Below are 26789 nucleotides of genomic sequence, written 5' to 3'. Positions count from 1 at the left end.
TGGCACAGCTGTCGGAGTGAGGGCAGCAGAAACTCTGTCCGGAAGAGATGGGTGTGTGGTCACGTAAGGAGAAGACAAAAAAGCATAAGTCTTCTGGTTGTGTCTTTGCACAAGAGGGATTTGGGGATTTTTGCAGGGATGAAAATGGCTTTTCTTGGTTCCAGTGCACCCCGAAAAGCCATGTGAAGTGGCGTTTCTGTGCCCATTTTCTATTCCTTTCCAATGGCAAGTTTAAAGGATACATGTTCTGCTGGTTGAAATCATGAATCATCAAAAAGGTCCTTCCTGGATTCTGCAGCCTGATGGTGGGCTCCTTTGCTGGGAGTGTGGCCCAGCATCATCAAAACCTTGTTGCACCCCAAAGGGCAGGATGGCCCTGCTCCTGTGTCCACCTCTGCCCCCACGCCCATGTCAGCTGTGTCGCTCTGCTGCCTGTGATCATGCAGCACCAGAGACATCACATCCACCTTTTTTTTTTTCTTTTCCCCATTTGTGTGAGACACCAGAACAGGCAGCACTAGCTGCCAAGAGCCCCCATCACTCCTCCTTTAGCTTTTGGAGAAGGGCAGTCTCTCAGCCGAAATCATATGAACACTTCCATCCTTTCTCCGTGGCTTGGGTCACACACAGTCTGCTTTTATAAAGAACATCAGTGTTGCACCAAGATATGGACCACCATTTTTGTGAAACTGCTGAGAACCTGCTTTCTTTAAATCAGAGCCCTTTTTAAAAAATGAGTTGGTCTTCTTCTAATTTAAACTAACATCTGTAGAGCTGAAGATCAGGCCTTCCACCTCGGTTGACCCAGGTAGAGCCATCAAGGGGACTTTCTTCTCATTTCTTCTATTATGTGCATTAGCTCAATGAGAACACAGTAATGCACTGAAAGTTGTTTAAATTTTTATAGAAGTATGCATTTTTGAAATATGCCATGCAAGCTCCTAGCAGTTAGGTAGGCTACCCAGAGCCCCTCACTGAAGGCACTGCTCTTCCCTTCAAGTTGTGAGGGAGATGCACAACACCCTAGGCTTTCAGGAGCCTTCTCAGGCCTGAAAGTTGATTAACCCTTGGTTGGGTCATACCTGAGTGTGATCTGAATTTATAATATGCTGTCACTTCCAGAAACATGTGTTATTATCATGCTCGTGTCCTCTCTCTGAGAGGTGCATATGGAGAAAGCAGACTGGGTTAGCAGTGAACTGTGGTGGTTAATGGTTGGTAGGTGATCTCTAGGTTGTGTTTCCATACTGGTCTTAAGGGTGATGCTTCTTGAACTGTTTCATTTCAGATTTTAGCCTGATGCAGCCTCTTCTCACCAACTCTTCTCAAAAGCCCTTCTCTCCCACCCCCAAGGTTAATTAGTAATTTGGTAGGAAGCTGAATCTCCTCCCCCAGGAGATGCTGTAAGCTATGCCTGTGCTGTTCATGAGTTCAGGCCATGGCATGCTGCCATCAGATGTGTTAGATGAGGCCTCCTGAATGCAGAAGAGAACAGGATGCAGTGAAAGGAAAGGACAATGTCCTCTGTGCCACCATATCAGCATGGCCCCATCATTGCCACTCTGTGAACCTCTGGCAATGTGATAATTTGATTCTTGAGGTTTTGCATCATCTAAACTATCCAAAAGAGACTGAGAGAGAGACAGACCATTTTTATGTGAAGCAGGCATAGCCTTGGCATCTGGCTCTGTCCCCTAGATCTCCCAGGGTCCCTTTTAGCACTGTTTCCTGTTTTCATATTACTAAAAGCTGGACTGAAAACTGAACCTCACCCTTAATTCTTTTTCCATTTTGAATGTAGCAAGATAAATAAGTGTTGTTTTACATAAAAACTAAGCCTTAGAAAAGTAGACAGATTTATTGAATTACCTCATAGCAAAATGAGTGTGTTTCATTGTCACCCCCTTTTTTTTTTTTTTTTTTTTTTTTTTTTTTTTTTTTTTTTTTTTTTTTTTTTTTTTTTGTCTAGCAAGATTATTTTTTTTTTTAATCTACTGATGCCATGGGGAAATAGCTGCATTGGCTATGAAATAGAGAGAGGGCACCACACACTGACCACTCCAATAATGTGCACCAGTAAATAATGTGCCAGAGCTCAAGGATCCTAATTTCTGAATATATAATATATTAGAAGTTAAGCTGTTGCAAAAGCACACAAAAGACTTCCCTAAACCTTCATAAACTCTTATGCTTTAAATTAGAAATAAAGTAGTCTCTTTTTCATTAAATGATAGGTCTTAGCAGTGCCTAATATTCAGTTCATTGCAAATAGTACCAAATTTCTACATATTCACCACATATATTTTATTGCTGTAATTTGTGGTTCTCCCAAGCAGAATAATATTTTTACTTCACTGAGTATACCTGTGCAAGTTAAAGGTCTCAGATGTATTCCTTTAAAGTGACAGTTCATTCCAGCTAGGTTCCTGCTTTATATCAGTACGTAACTCATTTAAAAGTAAGTATAAAATACAATGTCATCCTTCTTAGTCCCAGATTCAAGCAGTGGGGAGCCAAATCCCGAAACCCATGATGTGTTCTATAGTCACACTTGGGCTCAGAGCACACATTTTGCTGCAGGCTGCTCCCTTAATGCGTTTACCTGCGTGCTTCGTTAAGTAAATACACCTCAGCGCCAGCCTGCCCAGGATCCGCCTGTGTGGCAGCCTCAGCTGGTGGCAGCCTGGCTTGCTGCAGCCTTGCCGAGAGCACTGCAGGGACTCCCGGCTTCATTCCTGCTCCTCTGGTCAGCTCTGCGAATACGGGGAGGGTTTTCTGTGCTGCTTGGTAGGCAGTGATTAATGACTGCTTGGTGTGGCGGGGAGATGAGGAAAACAGGTGAGGAGGATGCTTGTGCACAGCAGAGAGGGATTTACTCAGCTGGGCTTTGAGTGGGGACAGCCTAGCGTTCAGATGAACCAGCGCATTTAATGCTGCCTTCTGGTCCGTTCCTCTCAAGGAGGCGGCTCTGCCCATCTGTGTTGCACTGCGAGGCGTGCACACAATCTCTCCCTTCCCCCCAGCACATCTGGAGCATGAACTGGGGAAAAGGCATGGGAGCCTTTCACAGTTCGTCAGGGCATGATCTCCTCTGAAACATCTGCCTCTCAGCTGAGATTCTGTTGACTCAAAGTACTGAGAGCTGAAGCAGAAGAGGAGATGAAATGAAGACTCCTAAGCAATTTTCTGCAGTACTTACCTTAGCAGTTTGTAGATGATGTGTGAGTGTCAGAATAATTTCTTTAGAGTGTTATAGGAATGAGCCTCAAAGTATGAGCTGTGCCAGTACCTTTGTGTTACACATGTGAGCGTATGTGCGTGTGACGCACACTTGGGTTAATTATTTAAGTCTTAAAAAGTTGGAAGTCGTTCCTCTGCATATGAGTGCGCATATGATCACACGCACACACATACAGCAAACATGCGTTAATTACTTAAACCTAAAAATGCTAGAAGGCACGCCTTGATTCTTTTTCTTTTTTGTCTTCTCTTTTTAAGTAGCAGATGTTGTTAAAATTTACACCAGATTGTAAAATCTATTCCAAAGGACCAGTTTGAAGTCTAACATCTCCTTCCCCTGCTCTTCGCTTGCTCTCCAAAGTGGTTGCAGTAAAACCCCGCCTCTCCTGTTACTTTGTAGGTGTTCCCTCAGTTCAGAGAGGAGAAAAACGTGTCCCTTTGTTGTTCATCTCTGTGGAAATCTTTTTCTGATTTTGATGGACATTTTACTACAGCATCCAGTTGGAGACACTTAGGAATAACTACTATTGACAGAGGCAATTGATACAAAATCCTTCCTGACCATTCTCTCATCAGCTAAAGAGAAGCGGTGTTTCACCTACCAAAGCATTATTAAAGGAAACTCAGCCATAGCAGCTGGTGTCAGCAATATGCCTTGCAATCAAATGAGAAATATGGTAGATACTCCAAGACATGAGATAACTGCCAAGGCTTATTGCAGAGCAAAGAGCTTTTCAATAAATGTTTTCTCTGAAGAGCATCAGATTTCACTCACTTCTCACAGCTCAGACATGCCTTGGCAATCATGATTAGCCTCATTTGGGCCTGTGGAATCTATTATTTTATAGCTAGTCTCATAGCTGGCAGGATGACAAACAGTTTATTCCTCTTTGGAGAGAAATCTGACCAAAAGACACAGAGCTTTAATTCAGTGCTCCCCCACCTAAGATCTTTTTCCCTTCCCACCTATTGCTTAAGGCAAGACATTTAATGTTTGCCTTGATGGCCCTGTCAGGCTCTTGACATCCCAGATTTATCTCTTGCCCAGATGAGGACAAATCTTTTAATGAACCTCAGGATTTTGTTCATTTTAAAGTCAGGTAAGGAGGGTTTACAATTCATCCAGCAAGAAAGATATAAAGAACTATGGAAATAATTATTCTTAATTAGCTACATTTGCCTAGTTGCCCTGTGATCTTTCTGTGCATTTGACATCCCAGAAGGAGGAACAAGTGGGGTGCTGGTTATCGAGGACTATTTACCTGACCCAATTACTTATGAGCTGAATGAGCAAAGGGTATAAGACCTATACTTAAACTTGCTTACCAGAGCTCTTTGAGGTTAGATTTTACCAGGCAAGTTTATTTGTTTCTCAAACAGCTGTTGTGGGGATTTTAACCATTCTGTCAGTTTGTCTTTCTGTACTCTGAGCACTCCTGGGCTGAGCTGGCAGCACAGGGAATTAGGTGTATGTTCCTGCCCTGAAAAATCACACTCAGCAACCCTGGAGGGTCAAACCCTGCTTCTAGCACCTCTTGGTCCACCTCTACATGCACAGATGCCTTTCTTGATGGAGGAGAGCAGCATCTTGGTACTCAGTTTGTGTCTAGACCTTTTTCAGGGGGGCACCATTAAATAAATGTTCTTGGAACTCAGCTACCTTTATTTTTTTCTTTTTAGAGTTGGAGCTGCAAGTAACGTACAGTAATGCCTTTCTCCCATTTATAAAGGAGCCCGTAGCCTGGATGAGGTTTAATTCACGTCTCTCTTGGGGAGACTGGATCTCCACATCTCGCTCATCCCAGCTACAGGGCTGTGTTGCAAAAGGCTGATGGTTGCTCAGCATCAGGCTCTTCAGCAGCAGCAGGAACCAGCTACAGAACAAGTACTGCAGGGGGTCAGCCCCACGGTGCTTACCTATTTCTGGATCTCTGCTTTCACTTTTTTTTTTTTTTTTTTTTTTTGTTATGGGAGAATGATGTCCAGGTGGCTGATTCTGCTGTAATTTAATGGCAGCTCAGTCATCTGCTGTTGTAGTGGAAACAGTAAGAGACCAACTGCCAAGGAAAGTTTGGCTGAACGACCTATAGCCATAATTGAATTTTGCACAGTACTTGCACGGTCCTTTTTTTCGCTCACTCATGCTCACTCATCTTGCTGCTTCTTTTTAATTGACAAATTTAAAAGGAAAATTCTGGTGCACAACAAGCTGAGAGTTGCAGTGATTTCAGAAGTTACTGCTGTTTTTTGTATAAACTGGTGTCAACAGAGGGATGTGCTACTTGCCATAGAGTGACAGCTGAAGTCTGCTTGGCTCGTCTTTCTACTTTTGAAGGTGGTGAGTAGTGGCCAGTGCTCTGACAAACACTTTGACTAGCATAAACAACTTTTTTCCTTCCCAAATTCAAGGATAAATTAGTTTTGGAGATCATTTTGTCTTTGGAATGGTGCTCTAAACATAAAATCTCATCTACAGAGGAGATTTATACACATTAAAAAATCACATATTTCTTCTGAAGATGAACTTTGAATATAACAATTCTTGCTGCTTCTTGTCTCTCCAGTGCAGTATATTTCAGGACTCATTATATCTTAAGTGAATTATCTTTACTTGAGAAAAAAATATTTATCTCTTGGAATAATACATTTAGAAGTGCAGTGCAATCACATTCAGTATCTGCTGAAGCTGATTAAGTGTCTGCTTCTTCAGAGAAGCCAGTCACTGTGACTGCCACCTGGAATAATAATGAGAGGAGGGAGGCAAAAAAAGAATAGAAATTATTCACTGAATTTCAGGAAATCCAAATGTTTACAAAATCATTGAGAACCAGCTTGCAGTTTGCTGCTCTTGCCGGGATCTGTTTAACCCAAAAACCCAGAATCCCTGAGTTTCATTTGCTTCCTGCAGAAGTGATTTTTGCTTTTCTCTTAACAAAATATTTAAAAACATAATTTTTTTGTGTGGTTTGGTACCTAAAATTAGGAAATGAGGTAATAGCATTTAAGCTCCTAAAATTTACCTCAAGGGGACAGTGCCATAGAAAGGCATTTGTTATTGCTTGGGTTTGAGGGAGAGTCCGTATGAGGGCTCTGGCCTCTGATATCTGTCGTCCATGATGCAAATGTCTTAACAAAAAGATGGCATTCCCCCAAAATAGCCTAAAGTTTGATGTATAATACACAAGGCAATTTTGCAGGAAACCATTATTTTTTTCATCTTACAGAAACCTCTAGTGGACAAGACTCAAAGTATATAAGTGGTTTCCTGGGTCCTGATGACTTTAAGTTATACTGACGGGTGTTTTAACATTAATAATCTTTAGTTTTATTTTAGTGAACATCTATTAAATTTAGTTATTATGTATTAAAAAGCAGACTGAAAGCACTGACATTTTAAAGAAGCCCAAATTAATGGTTTGAAAGGTTTCACAAATTTATCAAATGAATGGAAATCTAAGGAGAAAAAAAAAATCCACTTACGAAAAATGACAGCTTTGATTTCTGCAGATCTATAGATACCATATTTAAGGATCTAATTTAGGTTGTGGTTCATGAAAGTGTAGATTATTGACATTTCCAATCTCTGTACTTCACAGCAAAATTAATTAGGAGGTGATAATTTTTGGAATGTGTTACACGAAACCATTGTAACTCACAGTACTTGTAGAGCGCTTTTGTTTGCTGGTGCTTGGGTATTATATGAAAAATGTAATATGGAAGCTGAGCAAGTGAGATTATTCCTCCCTTTTATTAAATAAAGGATTAGCACTTCATTTGCTGTAAAAGGCAAGCATTTCTCCTGTGCAATAAATCAAGACAGTTTTTTCCCAGTCTTAAAGTAGGAAGTATAATGTGCACACACAGGTACATACAGTCAAGAAGAAGGACGTATTCTATTTACTGAAACCTTAAATTTTCTTGGAAAGATAAATAATGTTACAGACTGACTCCTGCCGTTGTAATAATTTAAACCTAAACAAACTTTAAAGCTTAGCTTTTAGAATAGTTTTGGATCAGTGGAGAACTTCAACAGGAAGGCTTGAGTTGAATGTTCTTTCATAACAGAAATCGTCAGCCACAAGAAAGATAATTTGTGGTGATGTAATTGATAAGAATAATGTCTTATTCCTCTGGCTGGAGAATGAAAGTCTGAGTGCTTTACATTCAAGTGTCAGGTTGCCCTTGGACTTCAAAGCCAGATAATGTTAATGGGGTCTGTTCCCCATTTAAATACATTGTAGAAAACCTGTCATGTTGAGGAAAAAATGAAAATAAAAATTGTAGTAAAGGAGGATTTGGTGGCAAGAAAATGGAAAGATAGCAACAGTATGTATTTGCAAAGTAGTCTTAGAAAACCAAATTTTTCCATTTTCTGTGCTTGCTTCTGAACCAAGGTCCAAAAGGTCTTTCACTGTTGCAAGTTCAAACTTTTCACATTAAAAGCTCAGAAAATAAGTGTTTCACTGGGACTAACTTAGCGACTGAAGTTAAATTGTGATTTGGGGACATCTTGGTGTGGAAGATGGGGGTGAAGGCTGGTCACAGTGTCTTCTGTAGAGAGGATAGCTGCAATGAAGGGACTAATACCAAAGACCACTGTATTGCGATTTGCTTTCCTTCGCTTAGAGGCAAAATATCATCTGACCTTCTGCTGAGTAGAGCTTGCTGCAGTGGATGTGACTCTGTTCCCATTACTAAGGCATTTGGGGTCTGGTGGGCCACCCACCTGCACAAGGGGACCCCAGGCTTTACTAGAAGGAGAGGGTGGATGAGAGAAATGGTGGCATGTATTTTGTTTTGTGTCTGTGCTCCACAGAGTGAGTGCTGAATTAGGCTATGTGGTCTCTTTTGTCATTTTAATTATGTGTGGGGAGAAGAAAAAGAAGCAGAGACAGTTACTTCTGCAGCATTTTGAACTTTAGGTTTTCAGAACATGTCACTTAAATGCTGAGCTAGCTCTCTTAGCTTTTCTTCTGGTAAACTGTGTATGAGGGCTTGAGTGTGTTTGAAATTATTTTTTGAACTTAACTTTAAAAAAAAAAAGTATTTTCTTTTTTTAATGAGGCTGTGAGCAACCTGATCTAGTGGAAGATGTCCCTGCCCATGGCTGGGTTGGAACTAGATGATCTCTGACGTCCTTTCCAACTGAAACCGTTCCATGATTCTAAGATTTTCATTCCCTGGGTTTAGATATATTTATTTTAGATCTGCTGCTGCAGAGTTCAGCTTTCCTCCAACTGTGTTTCTCCATTGATATCTGCTTATATACTACCTGTAGAGCAGTAGAGCACCGTGGGTTTGAAATGTGTTAAGGTTTGGTCCTCTTCAGCCTCACTGGCTGGATGCTGGTTTGAGGAAGCAGACGGATGAGTGAGAAGCTGATGACCCTCCTGCAGTATCTTGCCCTACTACTCTCATGCTGCCTCTGATCTGTCAACTGCTGCATTTCCTCAGGGACCTCAACCACTTTGGTAAAATTTGGATGTTAGGAACAGAAACTGCTCAGGACTACGTTTTACTGGATCCTGTTACTATCAGTGTGACTGGAAATGCCTCCTACCCAACAGTGGATTTCCCTACAACCTAGAGGGCAGAGTTTCTCTGTCACTGACTTACAGGGTCCTGTGGTCAATGATCTGCCAATGCTGGACGTGCTGTGAATCTGATGTTGCCCAGTTGTCTAGACTACTGCTTTCTATTTTGATAGGTAAAAGGAAGTCTGTTATCAGTGCGCGCTTGGATGCCCTGAATTTTGAGTATGTCTCTTGTTTACTTTAACCTTTTAGTAGGGGAGTTTGACTCCAGGACCCAGCCATGTCTTCAAAAAAGAAGAGTGCCTCTACAAGGGCATGCTTTGGGGTGCCTTACTAGAGTTGCAGCTTCTCAGACGTGTTCCTGTTCAACCTAAACCCCACAGATAGAGCTGTGTGTTGGGGAGAAATATGTAAATTGGGAGAGCCTTCTGTGGGTGCTGTAGGGAAGCCCTCATGTCAAAGGTTGAAAGAAATGTGGATGCTTGAGGTCTAGAGAATTAGAGAAAGAGAGAAGAGGCTGTAGATCCCAGACCACCCTCATATGGGAAGTCCTGGTGCAAGGCACCTTCGAGGCTTGGTTTGATGGTTAGAGAGAGATGCAGTGCCCAAGTCCAGCGCAACAGGGCTCAGGGCCAAGTGGTGAGTCACCTGTGTGATGGTCACCATCTTGCACTGTGGGTCATCTGTCAGGACCGGGTCTTCTGGGGATGTTTCTCCCTAATTTGTTTCCCAGTGTGGTGATTGCTTTTCAGCTTCACCTGCCTACGCATTGGGTCAAGTTGGTTGGTGGGTGCGAGATGCAGCAGTCAGCCACGTCTGGCATGAAGCACCCTTGATGTGGCTGACATGCTGCATCTTGTGCTACTAAGGTCAACCTCAAAAACTTGGATTTTTTACTCCTATTTTGTCATTAGCAATGTGTTTAACACTGAGTCTATTAATTATTGGTCTGAGTGTATTAAATCAGGCTGATCTGTAAAGGACAGGAGCAGGGAGTGGATGTCACTTGTTCTGCTATTAAACATCTGCCCTGAAAAACAAACAAGCAAACAAACAGCTGGCAAAGTACAGGGCACAACTTTTCGCTCACTTCTCGCTTTTGTAATTGCCTTTTAACATCCCCCTACTCACATAATTTTTTTTTCCAGGAGTTTTGTGCTGCTGTTGTGTGGGTTTGAAGCAGTGCCAGAGAGTCAGCTCTCTATACGGCTCTGCCACTGTGTGCTTGTGCCTTAAATGGTTGAGTGCAATTCAATGTGGTGGTAAGAAAATGAGCAGTTAATGTTGTTCAAGTGTTAATTGTGCCAGAGTGTGTTTTCAGAATCTCAACCAGCAGTGCTAAGAACATTTAATTAATGTTTTTGTGTGATTTCTCTGAATGGGTGGTAGGAGTTAGCCTGATCGCTTGGGGACAGGCTGTGGTGACCCATGATTGCACATTGTCCTCGGTTTTACTTCCATCTGAAGAAACACGAGAAAATCACTGTTCGCGGAAAGTCGTGTTCGTAACTTCCCTCAGACCTGGCAAGTGGTTCTTTGATTTCCTTTGGGCCTCTGGCACTGTTGAAGCCAATGGCACTGGCCTGCAACCAGCATATGAATTTGAGGAGAAATGCCCTTGTTCTCCTCAAATGCAGAGATAGCAGGAATGAAAGATCTCACTGTAAAAGTAAAAGTTGTGTATGCCTGTTTTTTCTGTAGATCCCTGTAGGAAGGTAAGGTGGCCCCTGTGCTATCAGCACTACTTCAGTTCTGCAGACTGGCACAGGCATTACAGAGATGTAACATTGTCTAATTAGGTGAAATTAAAAAAATTCCACTGGTTTTTCATGAAGACAGTTTTGCAGTGCTATGTTGTGTAACTGAAGGGATAATCGGACTGTAATTAGACCCTTCCTTTTAGTATTGCTCTATGAGGTAAATCCTCCAATCCTCTGATGCAACTTCTTTGAAAAACATGCCCCCCCAATATAAACTGAGTAATTACTGGCATTCAAAAGCATTAAGTCTTAAATCAGCAGAGGGAAAATATGTATTTGGGATACATGCAATGGAAACAGCATGCAGAAGGTCAGCAAAACACATCTGTATTTGAAATTATAAGAAAGCTGGATATGGCACTGACCGCTAATAACACATATGAGCTATTCAGGATAAGGGTAATCAACACTTCAGGTCACCCAGAGCAGCTGGCTGCAAATATATTATCTCCTCTAGAAGCTTCTCTCTTTGTGCTTTACAATATCACACTGTTGTTCGAGTGCGTTACAAAAGCTTTTGCTCATTTGAAAATGTAAATTACTACCTTCTGTGCTGCCAGAGGTACTGTATACCATCAACCAGAAGAATCAGCATGAAGCCATGCATTTGAGGATCTGTCATGTTGCCTTCCGGCTTTTGCCAGAGACATTTAATGTTTCTCTGAATACCTTACTTAACTGTGACCAGCCACAGCCTGGGATGGGGAGTACAATTGCTATGCAGGTTTCTCCAATTGCTAAGTCTGGAGCCTTTTAATCTTGCTGGCTCTTTCCCTTGCAAAATCAGGTGCTTGCACTCAAATGCATTGTCTCTGTTCCCCAGAGCCCTGACAGCCACATGCTGAAAACATTTGCCTTTAACCTTAACCTGTTATGAAGTAGAAAGGAGCCTGAATCAAAGCCCAGGTAAAAAAGGCTGTTGAAGTTTGGAAACACTCGTTATGGGAGCTGCATTTGGCTCCAGCTTTGTGCCTCCCTGCACGGAGAAGTGTAGATCCATATGTCTGGCCAGTGCATTTGTAGCCCTATCCTGGAACTGTTCTGCTATTGAGCCTCCAGTTTCCCATCCAAATAAATGAGACTTTTGAATGCAAAGGGATTGCAATCCCAGCACCAGAGGACAGTCTGGAAGGGGCTGGAGTGAACTCTGAGCAAGCAAAACCAAAGCACATGTGCATACCTTTGCATTCTTGTCTCGCTTCTCTGAACAGAGATCCCTCAGCTGTCAAAGTCATACTGGTTTGCTGGCAAGTTCTCACTTCTCCCTCTGATATTTTATGGGGCTTGTCTTCTCTTGCCCCTTCAGGGAAGAGGCCCTGAGGAACCAGCAAACCCCAGGTCTGGGGTTGCAGGAGCTGTTTGTGTCCCCACCACGCTGTAAAAGACAGGGCCTGTGCCACAACTGCAGGATGCTTTTGGATAAGGCCCCCCAAAAGCTTCTCACAGGAGGTTGCTTGGTACAGAAACTAGTACTGAGCATTTAGCAATTAATAAGTGCACTGCATTTATTTATTCTGCCTGCAAGGGGCTTTGTCCAAAGGGACACAGGCTCTTCAGCTGCATTATGAGGCATGGTGAATAATTCACAAAAAAATATCCAGCAAGTTCTGGGGTTGGGCTTTTTAAATAGTGCTTAGATATTTTTAACTCATCAACACTTTAAATCTTTGGGATCTTATAAATCATATAAATATTACAATATTTCAAATGTTTGTGTTTTTTTTCCCCCCAAGTCTTACTAAAGTTTGTTTCTCCAAGGATATAGGACAGGACTCTACGAATATCCACCGACATGCTTCATTTAACTCTCCTAAGTTCTCTTTTTATGTCACAAGGAAATATTCTCCTGCTTTTAAGTAGGGATCTCTGTTTCACAGGACTTTGGTGAAATATATGAAGATGTATATTCTATAAAGTTTCTCCCTGGAATTTTTATTCTGTACATAAATCTGTATCAGTCATATTTCAGTTTATGGGTATTTCATTTTGCTCTATGAAACTAGTCCAAGGTTGCTGCTGACAAGATATTTCAAATGGTTCAGGGGGCTCATTATGTCCCAAGTGTTGAGCTTTTTTTTTTTTATTCTTAAAGATTTTTCTGAAGTTAAAATTAATCTGTATTTTGTTCAGCTTGTCTGCATATTATCCAGTGTATATCAGAGGAAAGGTTTATATATATATATATAAAATGTTCACATACTAAAGTATATTAATGAAACTTCCTTTTCATATGGAAGAGGTAAAGAAAAATACCTGGCCAATACAGTACCATTAATCTATTCTCTTTTCTCCTTTCTCTCTTTACCTCTCTCTCTACAATAGAAGTGGAACAAAAAGGTAATTAAATACCTTTCAAATTATATATATATATTACTTATGTATAGGCTAAGTTATTTAACAGTTTAACGTTTTAGTTGAAATACTTTGTCATTAATTCTCACTACCTTTTTGTTAAAGTTTATTTAGTATCTCTGCTGCTCAACTTCACCGGATAACTCATTTTTGCTGAAAGGTTTTTTTACCACTGCCACTTTTTTTCATTAAATTTCTATTCAAAGGCTTAGATAACTCACTCTTCTCCTACCCCAAAGAATTTGGAAAATGTGCATATGTACGTATGTGCATAAGTATACTAATTATGGCATAAAAGCCTCTTGGAAATGGCACCTCTTTATCAGCAACTCTGTGTGGTTACTTAGACTCCAATGCATCTATACAATTTTATGCCAGTTACTGAATCTGATTTTCCTCCCATCTTGTTCTCCAGACAACATTACCAATTTCTGCATTTACAAAAATAATTAATTACACTCCGAGCAGGAAGTGTGAATCTGGGATCCCATCTTGCCATCCCCATGCTAGCGGAAAGTACGTGGTGGGATACCTCTTCGTGCTTCCCAGCTGCCCATCCTGTCGTCGTGGTTACGGGTATCACTCACGCCCGTGGAGATCAGCATTACAAATAACCAACATGTATTCTCCCCCCAAAGCTGCACACGCACCTCTGAGTCTGGAGGCTGCTAGCGGGGATGACGAGGGCCAAACGAGCTGGTTTTGCTCTGCAGCATCCCTCCTTTTGCCTCCCCACCTCCCCATCCAGCCGGCTGGCCTCTCGGTGTTGGCGTTCCTGTGGTGCCAAGGTCAGCCGGGCACCGGCTGAGCCTCCTCCCAGGTGTTGGGCATGCCCTGGCCCCTCTCAGCCCCCACCCCCCCCGAAGTCTGAGCAGCAAAGCATCCCAGTTAGTCAAACTGCTCCTCTGTGCTCCTCTCATGTAACAATAGAAGGTATATGTTTTTAAGTTTGAATTACTACTATATTTAACAGGACATTTTTTAACTGATTAAAATCTAGACCTTGGGTTCCTCTCCAGCGAACTTTATTCTTTTCCTTCCTTCTTTCCTTTCTTCCTTCCTTCCTTGTCTTTTCCTTTCAGCATCCATATGTCATTCGTTTTTAATTGTGTGGACTGCATGTTTCATGTGTCCTGTAGCAGCTTTGAAAGTCTCATTTCTAGTTATACTACAGATGGTTGTTCCCCCCCAGCTCCCTTTGCTTTAAACGCTCCTCTGAGTTGCTAAGGGATTCGCCTCTGCTTTGCTATTGGTACCCTTTAAATATTTAATATCACTTGGGCTGTAAGGATGGGAATTTCTTTCTCTTATTTCCATTTCTAGGCCACTCTTCTGTGGGCTGTTCAAATAAATATGTGGATCAATTCCCTCGGAGTTTAGCCCTTCACCCAGTAGGTACAGATTCACTGCAGAATATAATTTGGAAATACAAACCCAGAAATCCTTTGGGGGCACATATTCATTTCAGAGTTTACAAAGGCGAGTGGTCCAAGTAAGTACACCTGTAAAAATAGATTTGAAAAGCAATGAGAAAACAAGCCACAGTTAATAGAAAAAGCAGGGGGGGAAATCAGTTTGATGGAGCAAATCTTGTTCTAGAGACATGGAGGGCAGCAAGGTTAGTCTCTAGGTACAAGGCATTGCTCTTGGGTTTCCAGTGGTCTCAAGTGTCCTCTACTCCAGGACTAGAAGCTTTTGAGATGCTTGGGTCGACCACCCCTGAACTGTCATTAACTTTGTTTTTCTTTCAAATTCTTTTCCCCTATAACAGTTTTTCTTTGCCCCGGACTGCTGAAAGGAGTGTACCAGAGCGAACACCTATTTGAATCCGACCACCAGTCCGGTGCCTGGTGCAAGGACCCTCTGCAGGCATCTGACAAGATCTACTACATGCCCTGGACGCCATACCGGACAGACACGCTGACGGAGTACTCCTCCAAGGACGACTTCATCGCTGGGAGGCCAACCACGACCTACAAACTCCCGCACCGGGTGGACGGCACGGGGTTCGTGGTGTACGACGGGGCTTTGTTCTTCAACAAGGAGCGGACCAGGAACATCGTCAAGTTTGACTTGCGGACAAGGATAAAAAGTGGGGAGGCCATCATAGCGAACGCAAACTACCACGACACCTCTCCCTACCGCTGGGGAGGCAAGTCTGACATAGACCTGGCTGTGGATGAGAACGGGCTATGGGTAATCTATGCAACAGAACAAAATAATGGCAAAATAGTCATTAGCCAGTTAAACCCTTACACGTTAAGGATCGAAGGAACGTGGGATACTGCCTATGACAAGAGGTCAGCTTCGAATGCCTTCATGATCTGTGGAATTTTATACGTGGTGAAGTCTGTGTATGAAGATGACGACAATGAAGCCACAGGGAATAAAATAGACTACATATATAACACTGACCAAAGCAAGGATAGCATGGTGGATGTGCCCTTTCCAAACTCCTACCAGTACATTGCTGCTGTGGATTATAATCCCCGGGACAACCTGCTTTATGTATGGAACAACTATCATGTTGTAAAATACTCCTTGGATTTTGGCCCGCTGGACAGCAGAGCAGGTAAGGGTTTTAATGCCAAAACAAATTCTAAATTGTTTTTATTGCAAATAGGGTGTAAAATTGAAGTACACGCCTGTCTTACTGATCTGCTTGAGTTTCTTTAAATTAACCTGCACCACAGAACCTGTGATGGTTATTAAGACATTTATATGTTCAGAACATTTTTTTTTGGTCGTAGTTGAAATAAAGTGGACAAAGGAGTATGCTGCGCGTAATTAGCCTGAAACAGTTTCCAAATGCCCAGGCTCTTCCTCACATCACAGGGGTAGCAGTCTTTTCTGCTTGAATTTTCTTTCCTATATCAACAAATCCCTTCTGCAGGAATTTCAGCCAAAATAAAATCTAAAAGATGCTGTCACTGCAAACATCTGGAGAAAAACTGCCTGCTAGTTTAAATTACTTTGTTTCATTAAGCTGGGGGAGTTTTGTCTGTTTAGAAAAGCTGAGCCTAATTGCATACATGCACCCACGAGTGCGTGTCTAGAGTCAGGAGGGGAATCAACACTAAAATCCTACACATTCTTGGTTTATTTTCTGTAAATTGCTCTGGGGTTTTTTTTAAAGCATTTCATTACTTACTGTGACTTACTGTACTTTTTCTTAGAGAACTATCTGGCCCCCAGAGGTTTCCCAGTTTTTTCACCTGTTTGCCGTCTTAGAAATTGTGCTGTTAATTACTTATATTCCCTTAACTTTATCAACTTCTTAATCATTTTGCAAGTCTAAAGTTGCCACTTTATTAGTAACATGACTTAGCCTTAGATTGTGGTCTAACTTGTATTTCAGTTCAAGAATTTCCAAACAGCATTTGCTCAGTCATTTTCAAATGGTTGCTTCTGTATGTGATTTAGTCATAGTTCTCAGGTAGTTCCTGTGATGGACTGTGTATTTTGAAAAACTGAAAAAGTAAGAAGAAAGATGTTATTAATGTAATTTGGACAGCAAAGTATTCAATTCATAACATGGCTATTTCTAAAACATTTCTTTTTGTAAGCAAGAAACTTCAAAGTGGGTAAGTGGATTCAGGGCTTCAGAGTGCAGAAGAGAAGTCAAAAGGTTTCTCTTGCTGAGCATTTCTCTTTTTTTCTACTGTGTGCAGCCTCTTACCATATAATAAAAATGGATCAAGAAATGCTGACAGAAATTGTGAATATGAAAATCTGGGAAGGGTTGGAATAAAAGTATTAAAATGGCAATGAAATTCTCATTTTTATATGAAAATGTAAGGAAGGGGAGAAGAAAATCTCGAGGAGGCAGATGAACAAAAACTGAGTGACTGTTAAGCCAGGAGAACCTCTGCAAAATCTCAGATGAGCAAAAAATGAAGTAATACTTCTCATTCTCCCAACCTAATGATCAGCATGTACTTTCTGAGTGTTGGAGTGAAGCAGAGTAATTTGTGAGCTATTGGTTATCCCCAAGGAGTGAGAATCAATTGTATCCCTCCTATTTCACAGGCTTTCCTTTTCAGTGAATTATTTCCAGGTATTATAATGGACTCTCTGCTGCCACTTTTTCATTGGGTGACTGTTGTCAGTAATAGTATCTTTAAAAAAAAAAAAAAAAAAAAAAAAAAAGCTGTAATCAGTGAAAAACCTAAATTTTGTGCTTTCCCTGAAAAAAAAGAAATTGTTCTCCCTTTTTTCGCAGTCTAAGCTGGTGAGATGAGACAGCAAGTGAAAACCTTGCAGAGGACTGAAAGTCCGTGTGGTGCAAGAGTTTGATTTGTCCTTGATTCACTCTTGTTTGGAAGAGAAATTAAAATCCTACAGTGCTTTAGGTTGCTGAAGCAGTTTTTAGGTTTGGGTGGTGGGCATGAGAGGGTTAATCTGGTGTCAGGGAATCTGGTGACCTTCTCTGATGTTCCTGTTGTACAGTTTTTGATAGCTTTGTAATGTGGACATGAGACTGAATTTTACATGTGTTCCTCTTCTCTGAAAATTGTCAGGATTTCCTTTTTGGCAGAAATCCATAAGGATCCCATTACCTCACTATTTTATAGGTTTACAAGACTTTTGAGAGGACTGCTCTGACAGCAATTGAATTTTTCGATGAGACAATTTGAATGGGCCAAGGCATTTCAAAGCTAAGAAAAATAACTTTGCAAAGGGAGTTTAGTCCTCCATTACCACATAACCTGATTAGTGAGAGCATTATTTTATGAGTCAGTCAAGCAGAAGCACTAATTTTTGAACTGAACAGGTGAGCAAACACTTACTTGATACCAGGGGTTTTTTTTGTAGAGAAGAGCCAGGAGACCAGGTCTGCATGATCCTTTCTCTTCCAAATTTAATGCTACTCATTTTCTGGCTAGCACCAAATTTCATGCTGCATTGCTTTACATGTAACACTAAATATATGGTTGGCTTGAGCCCAACTCCTCCACCAAAGAGCAGAACAGGAGCCAGTACAACACTGAGAAAGCAGTGAAAACTGAGGATATTTTTATTTGATTTTTTAGATATTTTTTTACAGAGTGGATTGTGGATATATATTTTCCTTCTTGTTGAAAATTGTCAGTGTTTCTCCATATTAGAGCAATGTTCAATGCAGCCATTTTCCATAGGGTTACAGTTTGAGTAGCAAAATATGTAAACAATATCTGCTTAATTAGAAAATAAAAAAAAGGTTGTAAAATTGATGGGTTGAACATATGGGTTGTTAAAAAACAATTAAGACTGAAGTTTTAGAAGAGCTCTTAAACCCAAAAATTGGTCGTAACAAGAAAAGTGATATATTTAGCTACTTAAATAGTCAGTAACATATTTGAAACGTATTTGAAATCACTGGTATCATACATTTCAGAGATACCTAAAATAAAAAGCAGGTTCTGGGGACTCCAGTTCACTTTTCAGTCTTTTACCAAACTGTCTGGAGAAAATGAGAGTAGGCAGGAGTTGATAGTAGTTTATAGGAAAAGCAGGGATCACATCCTCTTGCTCTTTACAGTGTCTAAACATTTTCTGTGATTTTCAGTTAAAGAGCTGTGCATATAGGTTTGGAACATATTTGAGATCTTCAGTGTTGTAGAGCATCTCTCACCCACTGTTTAAAAAAATGGGCTTTTACTCCTCAGAGTAAATGAGTGTCAAACCCTGGAGTTTCTGTGCTCATCTGTTACCAGGGAAGACAAAATATTTTGAAGTGTTAAAAGTTGAGTTTAGCTGATCTAGAAGCAATTCAAGGCTCTTGATGGAATTAAACCCAATTGTTCATTATTCTCAGAAACGGGAAAAGCTGCATTTTAAGGATTTATCCCACTATTTTTTTCCCTTTTATCTGGGGTTGTTTTTTCTTTTATCCCAAGTGTGTTTTTGAAAGCAAACACTGCTCAGTGCCTTCAAGTCCCAAGAAACAGATCATTAATGTCTACCCTCAAGAACTGAACTTGAAGATACCAAAAGCCTTTGAAGTGTATTTTCTTTAAGCTGTTTGGCCTTAAAATGAGCTTTTTTGGAGGATGCTTCTTCATAACCCCTCCTGAGTTTTTGGGTTATTTCTTTGTAGCTGATGTTGAGTTTGCTAATTTGGAGTGATAGTAAAAAAACCTCTGCATCTCATCACAGTTTTCAAGAAGTTAAACCCAGAACAGTGTTCAGGTTATTTTTTTGTGTGTCCTACTAGACATATGCAGAGAGGGAAAGAGAAGGCTGTACTGACAATATGAACATTTTCTGCAGTCTAATCAGTCTTAATATGCACCGGTGCTACCTGTTTTAATCATCACCCACTTGTGATGCATTCTGCACAAATAAATTCAAGAAAATATCAACAAACCCTCCTCTCCAAAAACGGAAAGTGCTCCCATCCTGCTTCCCCCAGTGTGCTGCATACAAACACACAGCTCACAGTTTTGTGTCTCTGCACCTCCCTGAGCTGTTCTGGCTCCTGCTTGGGCACAGGTAGGGATTTCTGGGCAGCAGAGAGAGCAGAAGTTTTGTCTTTAAATGACTGGGGTACCCCGTGTCAGTGTTGGCAGCTCTTGCTGGGGCTTGGGATGTGCTGACTGAGAGTTCAGGTGCTTAGGTGGGCATTGGAGCCTGTCCCATAGCTTGGCAGTAAAGAAGCCCAGGGAAGAACTTGAACGAGACTGATAATCCCTCTGTGCATATCTGTTACTTGAATGTCCTGGCAGCTGTTCCCAGTGATGTGGGACATACAGACCTCCTATTTATGAGAAGATGTTTTAAATTATGTCCAGGACACCCAAACATTACCATAGGGGGTGTTTAATAGATGTATGAACTTAATAAATAAATATGCCTAATAGATAAGGAGGACAGTGGTATGATATGTAGGACTCCTAATACAGCCTCATTCTGCTTAAGTGGTGTCCACAGATTGCATATTAACACTGTGGACTGCCATTCTGATAACTAAATGTGATACAAAGGTTCCATCGATATCTGTGATAACTTAAAAACCTCAGAGGGTACATGTCAAAATTTTATCTTCTACAATTTGCTAAGTATTGTGGGATGCTCTTTTGGCGTGTGATCGCAACCATTTTATTCAATAAGAATGTCTGGGCTGTTTTGTGTTTTTTCTTCCTGAAGCAGTTTTATAATGCAGATAAGGTGAACCCTCTGTCCTCATAGTATGCTAATTAAGTGCATTTGCGTCTTGGGTAAAAGATGTGGCAGTATGGTGATGAATAAGAACTTTAAACACATATGACACCTCGTTAAAATGTAATTTTCACATCATAAATCTGAGGCCTTTCCTTTGACAGCTGAGTAATGTGGATAGTGGGCAGAGGATCTTGAATGTTTCAAAGCTGTCACGTGTTAATAGGTAGCTGAAAGCTGCTTCCTGCACTGCTCGCCTCTAACGCCCTACATCCTTGCCCGGGAACGCGTCGAAAGGGCTGCAGAATCTTAAATCCCACTTGTGCACAGGATATGAATTGCCATCGCTTCAAGATCCCACTGTGATAAGCCATGCTTACCATCTCTGAAGCTGAATCTGAGCTGTGTTTTAAAAGACCGGCTGAGCCTTTCTGATGAGCAGCTTCTGGTAGACAGGGACCATTTTTAGGGAGCTGCTGAATGCTTAATTGTGGCTGCTCCTGTGTTTTTATTTTCCAGTTGCTTTTCTCCCATCCAGGAGCATCCCTGACTCGCTCCTGTTCCTCTTCATTGCTTATAGTGACAGCTGCTGGTTGCACAGTGTTGCTGGAGGTTTTCAGAGAAAACAGTGCTTCATTTCAGGAGCTTCTGCTAAACACGTAGCATGACTTGAGCCCTGTCTTTTATCCTCTAATATTTGCCTACATATTCATGTTCCATTTATTCTATAAATATTTTAGTCCCTTTTTGCTATCTAAGACATGTCTAAGTTTGGAGGTGAAAAAAGCAGTACATCTTTAATAACAAAGCAGGCATCTCAGCCTACATTTGCTGGGCAGACGGCACCTAAAGTTCAAAAGGACAGGAGGAGATTTCATCTACCCTGGAGTATCCTGGGATCCAGAATTGCATTTCTACCCCATTTTGAGGCCTGGTCTGTCTCCTCATTTTTATCCTGTTTTAAATTTGCCCTCTTGCAGTGTTTGAGTAACAGTAATAAAAAAGCATCATACCATTGGAGACTTTTCTGAAACTAGGGATTTTCCTCTTTTTGTCCAGAAAGCTGGAGCTTGAGCTCTTTCGTCTACTTTCTCACAAAAAATACTTTAAAAGTGAAAGATCCCTCAGCTTCAAAATGCTCCCTTTGCGGAGCATTCATAAATATTAATACTGTTTGGTTAGCACAGTGGGAGTATCTTCAGTGTCTCTCCAGTACGAATAAATATGTGGTTGCTCCTTTTTCCCAAACAAAACTGTGCTCCTCTCAGTAGGACCACAGAACAACAGATATCCTTACCAAAGGGATTTGGAGCAGCCCTCCTCTTCCTCAGTTCACTGCTCCTGCTATGAGGCACCTCTGTGAGCCAGCCTGAGAAAATAGTACAGCAGACCTAACTCATCCATGAGCTAAACAAGGATATTGCTGTATCTTCTTAGGAGATCAGTTGTTACCATTGCAAACCAAATGGGAATGAAGACCTGCATACCATGAAGTCACAGCCAATATCCATGGGCCAGGAGCGCTTGGGGACTGGGCTGGTGGGCAGCCAGGATGGCTGTAGTAGGGAAGGGCTAGGAAGAAACAAAATGATTAAGCTAAACTTCACTTTCAAGCTTCAAAACAAAAGGAGACCAGAGACTTCATCACTTCATAATCCTGTCAAGCGCTATGAGGGAGAAAGCACCTTGCCAAGAACGTGTCTGAAAAGCTGAGACGGCTGTTTCTGGCAGCAAGCTTGGGATGCAGATAGTGGGGTAATTGCGTAGGGAAAAATGCATTAACTGCCAGTGAAGGATAGTGGCTTTTCCTCTTCTGCAGCGAGCTCTTCAGTGTAAGGAATCAGCCTGGAGTTGTGATTAATTGTCATTTCATTAAGTTCAAGACCACCGGCTCACACTGACATCAGCCGTGGCTTATCAGTTCAATGCACCAAACACTCGACACCAAACCTAGCCACGAATGTGCAAGCACTTTGAGTTAGAGCTGTTTGCCAGTGGCAGGGAGCGAGGGGTGACACGTAGCAAATGTCCAAGGCCACCTTTTGCAGGAGAGAGGGACGGCATCATGTACTAGGGACAGCCCATGAGTGCTGGGTTTTTAAACATGAGGTTTCAGTGATCAGTGCATCATTTATCCCTTGGTCAGCAGATGTAGCTGGCTTACATGCAGCAGTGGGGGGTCTGCACAGGGTTGGGGGTTTAGCCCAGCTAGACACTCCAGAATGTTCACTTTTTGAGCTGCTGCCTCTGCCAGCTCCTCTCCTCCCACCCCCAAAACAGGATTATAAACTGCCAGGCCTTTTCTCAAGGCATTATCGTCTCAGCTTAGGTTATATTTGTGCACCTCAAGGCTGGCCCTGTGTCATGAAAACACCTTCTGCTCCTTGCAGTTCTGCAGTGACCTGGCTGCAGAGCCACCAGCCTGGCTTGGGATGTGGGATCCTGGATTTGTTTTTTTGCTGCTGGGTTTTTGAAATGAGCAGCCTTTATTCCTGCTCCCCATTGAAAATGCCTCCATCATGGTGGTTCATGGGTCTGAATCCCTCTCCTCCCTTGTCTGCCACTGATTGTGTTTGTTCTGGAAATGACTACTGTAATATTTTTAGCAGCACTTATTAAGACTTGTCTCTGAAAGTCTAATTCAATGTTGTTATTTAACTTCTTCAATGCCACCAGCACTCTGCAGTGCTGCTATGCCAGTTAATCATTTTTTTATCATTTTTTCTTTTTTTTTTTTTTTTAAACCAAGACAGCAGATATGGATGCACTGCCATATTCTGTTATAGAGTCAAAGCAAGCAGAGTATTACTTGGATACTCTTCTTTCTGCCTTGATACTCAGGTTAAAGAGGGGTAAGAAGCTCTTTAGGAGTAAACTACAAAATTACTGAACCTTTATGGGGAGGTTTTACAGAGCCTTCTCTTGACTTCAGGCACTTGCGGTGATGTCCCTAGCAGCTCCCCATCCTTCAGATATGACAGTAAGTCAACTTTCCAGAGCTGCTGAAAAGCACAACATAATGGTGCTGATTAAAAAATGCCCAAGATATATGTTAAGAATAGAAGGGTCAGCATTATCCTCAGAAATCCAGCTGTACTCTTATGGTAGGGGTTAGATTTGTTGGGTGGATGATAGGAAGGGAATTCAGGATGAAGGGACAAAAATAATCCTGGTAGATAGTTTGAAGATCTCTGCATTCAGAGAGAAATGGGACCAACCATGAGGGGCTGTGAAATGATAATTGGTGATGCTGTCAAAAACCTGAAAGGCGAATATAGGTAGATTCCAGAAAAAAAGGAGGCAATAAGCACCCTGAAGCACACTTCCTCAAAGTGCATTTTGGCATTAGTAACTATGCTAAATCAAGAGAGCAGAGTTGGGGGGGAAGGGGGAAGAAGTACCTTTCAGGTGAATCTACCAAGTAAATGTTGATATAATGAAAAAGTTTCTAGGGCAAAATCTCAAAGTTCCTGGAGAGTTTCAGCTCAGCCTTTATTCAGATAAATCCTCTGAAGCTGGTGGGAGCTTGGGCTGGAGGCTTCAGGAGCAAGTCCTCAGTGAATTTTATTTTGCCCTGGAAGGAATTGCATTTTGCTAGTGAGAGGCTTTTTGACCTCCCAATTTGTGTCTAAAGAATCCAAAGAAAATATATAAATTTTAAGCTGGAACAGTTAGTGAATATCCATATGAACCTGAGTTGCAATATCTGCCCTACATTTTTATGTTGAAAAGGCTCTTTTTTAAGGGTGTGCCTCATGATAGGAGGGCGGAGCAGATGATAAAGGCTTAGGTGAAAGAGTTGTGTCCAAGAAAACAATGTAGTGATTGTTTGCTGTAACGGGATTTCTTCACTGTAAATAGGATTTTTGCTTGATTAAAATGTGCTGAGAGGAAACAGGGCTTAAGGCAAGTTTCACTGAAATACGGGATTCAGTGAAAGAAGACCGACACTGAATAAGCAAATCGGGTGCTTCACATTACGTTGCTCCTCGGGTCTGTGTTTTCACAAAGTACCACCTGCTCGAGACTAAAAAAGGAGGGGTGAAAAAAAACCAAAGGAGCATGAGAGCTGAAAACTATAGAAGTTATATACTGGTCATGACAGAAGATAGGAAAATCAACTGCCTTTATACTAGTCTGAGCTGGCTTACTGGGGTGCCATTCACGCTGCCCTCAAATAGCTGGAATAAATTAACACAACCACTGGAGAAATGAGGCATTAGGCAGCTCTGCAGTCCTTTTTCATCTGTTGATGTTTAGGACAGAGACAAGGAAAGGGCTGTCTATGCCACAGGCAAAGAGAAAAAATAAAGGTGACATCAAGTATAGATATGCCAGCGGAGATTAAATCCTTAGTCCACTCATAAGATCTTTCCAACATACTGTGTGAGGAAAAGCTTTTGTGAGCCCCCATGTATGGCCCCTCTGTGCTAAATTATTCCCTCTTTCCAAGGCATGCATGAAGGATGCTGTGGCTCACTAGGGTTGATCAGCCTGGATTCATGTGATGCTTTGCGCTCTTGTACAACTGAATTAAGCAAATGACTGGTGATGTTAATGTGAACACTGAGACTCCAGGAGTAGGGAAATGCTGAAGGAAGGCTGCATGGAGAAGAAAAAGAGGGGATTTTTTTTCTTCTTTTTTTTTTTTTTTTAGAAGGAGAGGTAATAAAATATATTTACTTGATAGGAGCATATTGTGTACACTGGAGGGATTAACAGCAGTGAATATTTCTGGCCTTCTCCTCATAAGTGCTTGGTTTTCTCATTGGACAGTGAGTGCCAAGTATTTTCTTGGTGCAATATTGAGTGTGTTACAAATTATTCACAAGAAATATCCTTAGAGTGATGAACAGATTTTATTGATAAAAACGTTGTGCTCTTCACCATGGCAAGTATCAGGCTGAGCGAAGAACGCCAGCACCCAAAAAACCAAGCCAAGGTGGAAAGTGCTCTGGCAAGTTTCTGTTTGATTTGTGCAGTTTAAGGTGAACATTCATCCAGAATTTTGTTGGGAGAGGTGCCTGAGCTTGGTGCCTTGCTTGTAAATATAAGCTGTCTTTATGGGTAAACATGAGCTCAATGGGAAGTAAATTAAGCTTTTGGGTAGCCTAAAACTGCATGGTCAGAACACGGTATGTTGTGTAAGGCTGCTGTAATGTGTTCTTTTCATATAAATGAGTTTAAATTGACTCTGGTATGAAGAGTAGAACAGAGAATTAAATTAGATTAATAGATTTTTTAAGACCAGAAGGGACCATTAGCTCATTTAGTCTGACCTCTGTAATGCATTCTATTGGATTTCATCCGCTTCCTCTTCTACTGAGCCTAATGATTTGACTTTAACTGAAGTGTACCTACCAGAAAGGCACCCAGACAATCAGTGCATTACTTCACGGAGTGCTTTTCTTGGTTGGATATTCTCCTCCAGAGTTAGAGGTAAAATAATATTCACATTTTAAATGTTTTGATTGTACCGCCTGGTTAGTGAATCTTTATTGTGCTTATTTGCATCATATATAAAAAGGCAAAAATGTGCTGCTTGAGTTGTTCTCTTTGGACCTTGCTCAGACAGTGCTCTGGAGGTTGCCTTCTGTGGGAGTTACTGATAGGTCTGAGACTTTTTATTTTATTTAAGATATTAGGAACTTGTTACATGCAGTGGGAAATTCCAGAATAGACCAAGAGAGCAAATAATTCACTAGCAATGAGAAAATAGCTTTCTGGGCACTGAAACCAAGAAAGCCTTCTACTTTTAGATGTATACTTTATAAAGAGTGCCACTAAATGTGTGTGTAAACTCTGCTTTTTAATTAAAATAAATTACCAGTCTGCAGAGCTTGTATACTGCTCTCTTAATGCCACTTCCATTTTTATTTGAATCAGGGTGGTAGGGAGTGACATTTAAACCTCTGAGTTTGTCATCAAGTTCTAATTTTCTCGTTGATGAGAACATCTGTCTGTTGGAAAGGGCATAAACTTGTTCCAGCAGTTTTTGCATAAGGTGCTGAAAGATTTAATTCCAAATGGGTGTTCTGATTGTTAGCCTTTTTCTTATAGCTTTGTTTCCCACTCTCTTTTTCAAGGAGCCCATATTTACACTGAGTAAATGAAAGATGATGATGATGCAAGGATGTGAACTGTAAAGGATACAAGAAGTATTTTGGAAAGTAACCATTAATTGTATCAAGAATGTTGTTACGCTAGGTTTTTTGTGTCAAAATGTGTTGGCAAATTCTGGTGGAAAGAGGTTGCAATTTTCTTAATAAGCAATCGGAAATTTGCTGCACTAAAAATGGCTTCATTTAAATTGAAATACTTTTTTTTGCTTCAAACACCACTGTCTGTGGTATTTTGAATAAACTTCACCTTCAGGCATTTCTTTATGGTTATTAATCACTTGAAAGAGGCTTTATCAAGGCTGTGGCTTTTTTAGATTGAGCATTGTGAGAATAGGTATGTTAACCCCTCTTTTCATTGGAGAGAGAAAACCTCAAAATGGACACGTATCAAGGAAGGCTAGGGAAGTTCTTTCTTCACTTTACAGTGTAATTAGTGACCAAAATGTTCCTGCACAAGTTTGGAAGTAATTTCCACAATGTAGTTGACAGTGTATGTATCAGCTAAAACCACATTAAAAAGACTGGAATTAACCAAATGACTCCAAAATGTCTTTGGGGCTAGCTGGTATAGGGTAATGCCAATGGGAGTTTTGTGCTGCAGATTTCTGTGCAACTTGATTTGCACATTGAAAGTGGTAAGC

General features: G+C 41.2%; 1 protein-coding gene across 24 annotated transcripts in view; it reads left to right on the top strand.

The window, feature by feature from the left end:
• ADGRL3 (adhesion G protein-coupled receptor L3) overlaps window positions 1–26789 on the top strand; it is a 525110-nt gene that overhangs the window by 324849 nt on the left and 173472 nt on the right. For 22 of the 24 annotated variants that reach the window (XM_027899091.1, XM_027899095.1, XM_027899083.1 and 19 more), the window contains exons 6-7: window positions 12857–12871; window positions 14658–15458. In XM_027899091.1, the coding sequence (XP_027754892.1) occupies window positions 12857–12871; window positions 14658–15458 (816 nt within the window). The remainder of the gene's footprint in view (window positions 1–12856; window positions 12872–14657; window positions 15459–26789) is intronic. The other 2 variants (XM_027899078.1, XM_027899087.1) reach the window with 1 other exon arrangement.

Source organism: Empidonax traillii, unplaced genomic scaffold (genome assembly GCF_003031625.1).
Source record: "Empidonax traillii isolate 1590-97213 ecotype Southwest subspecies unplaced genomic scaffold, ASM303162v1 scaffold637:size711352, whole genome shotgun sequence".
Classification (NCBI taxonomy): Eukaryota; Metazoa; Chordata; class Aves; order Passeriformes; family Tyrannidae; genus Empidonax; species Empidonax traillii.
The sequence above is the reverse complement of the archived record's forward strand: the minus strand, read 5'-3'. Positions and strand labels throughout refer to the sequence as shown.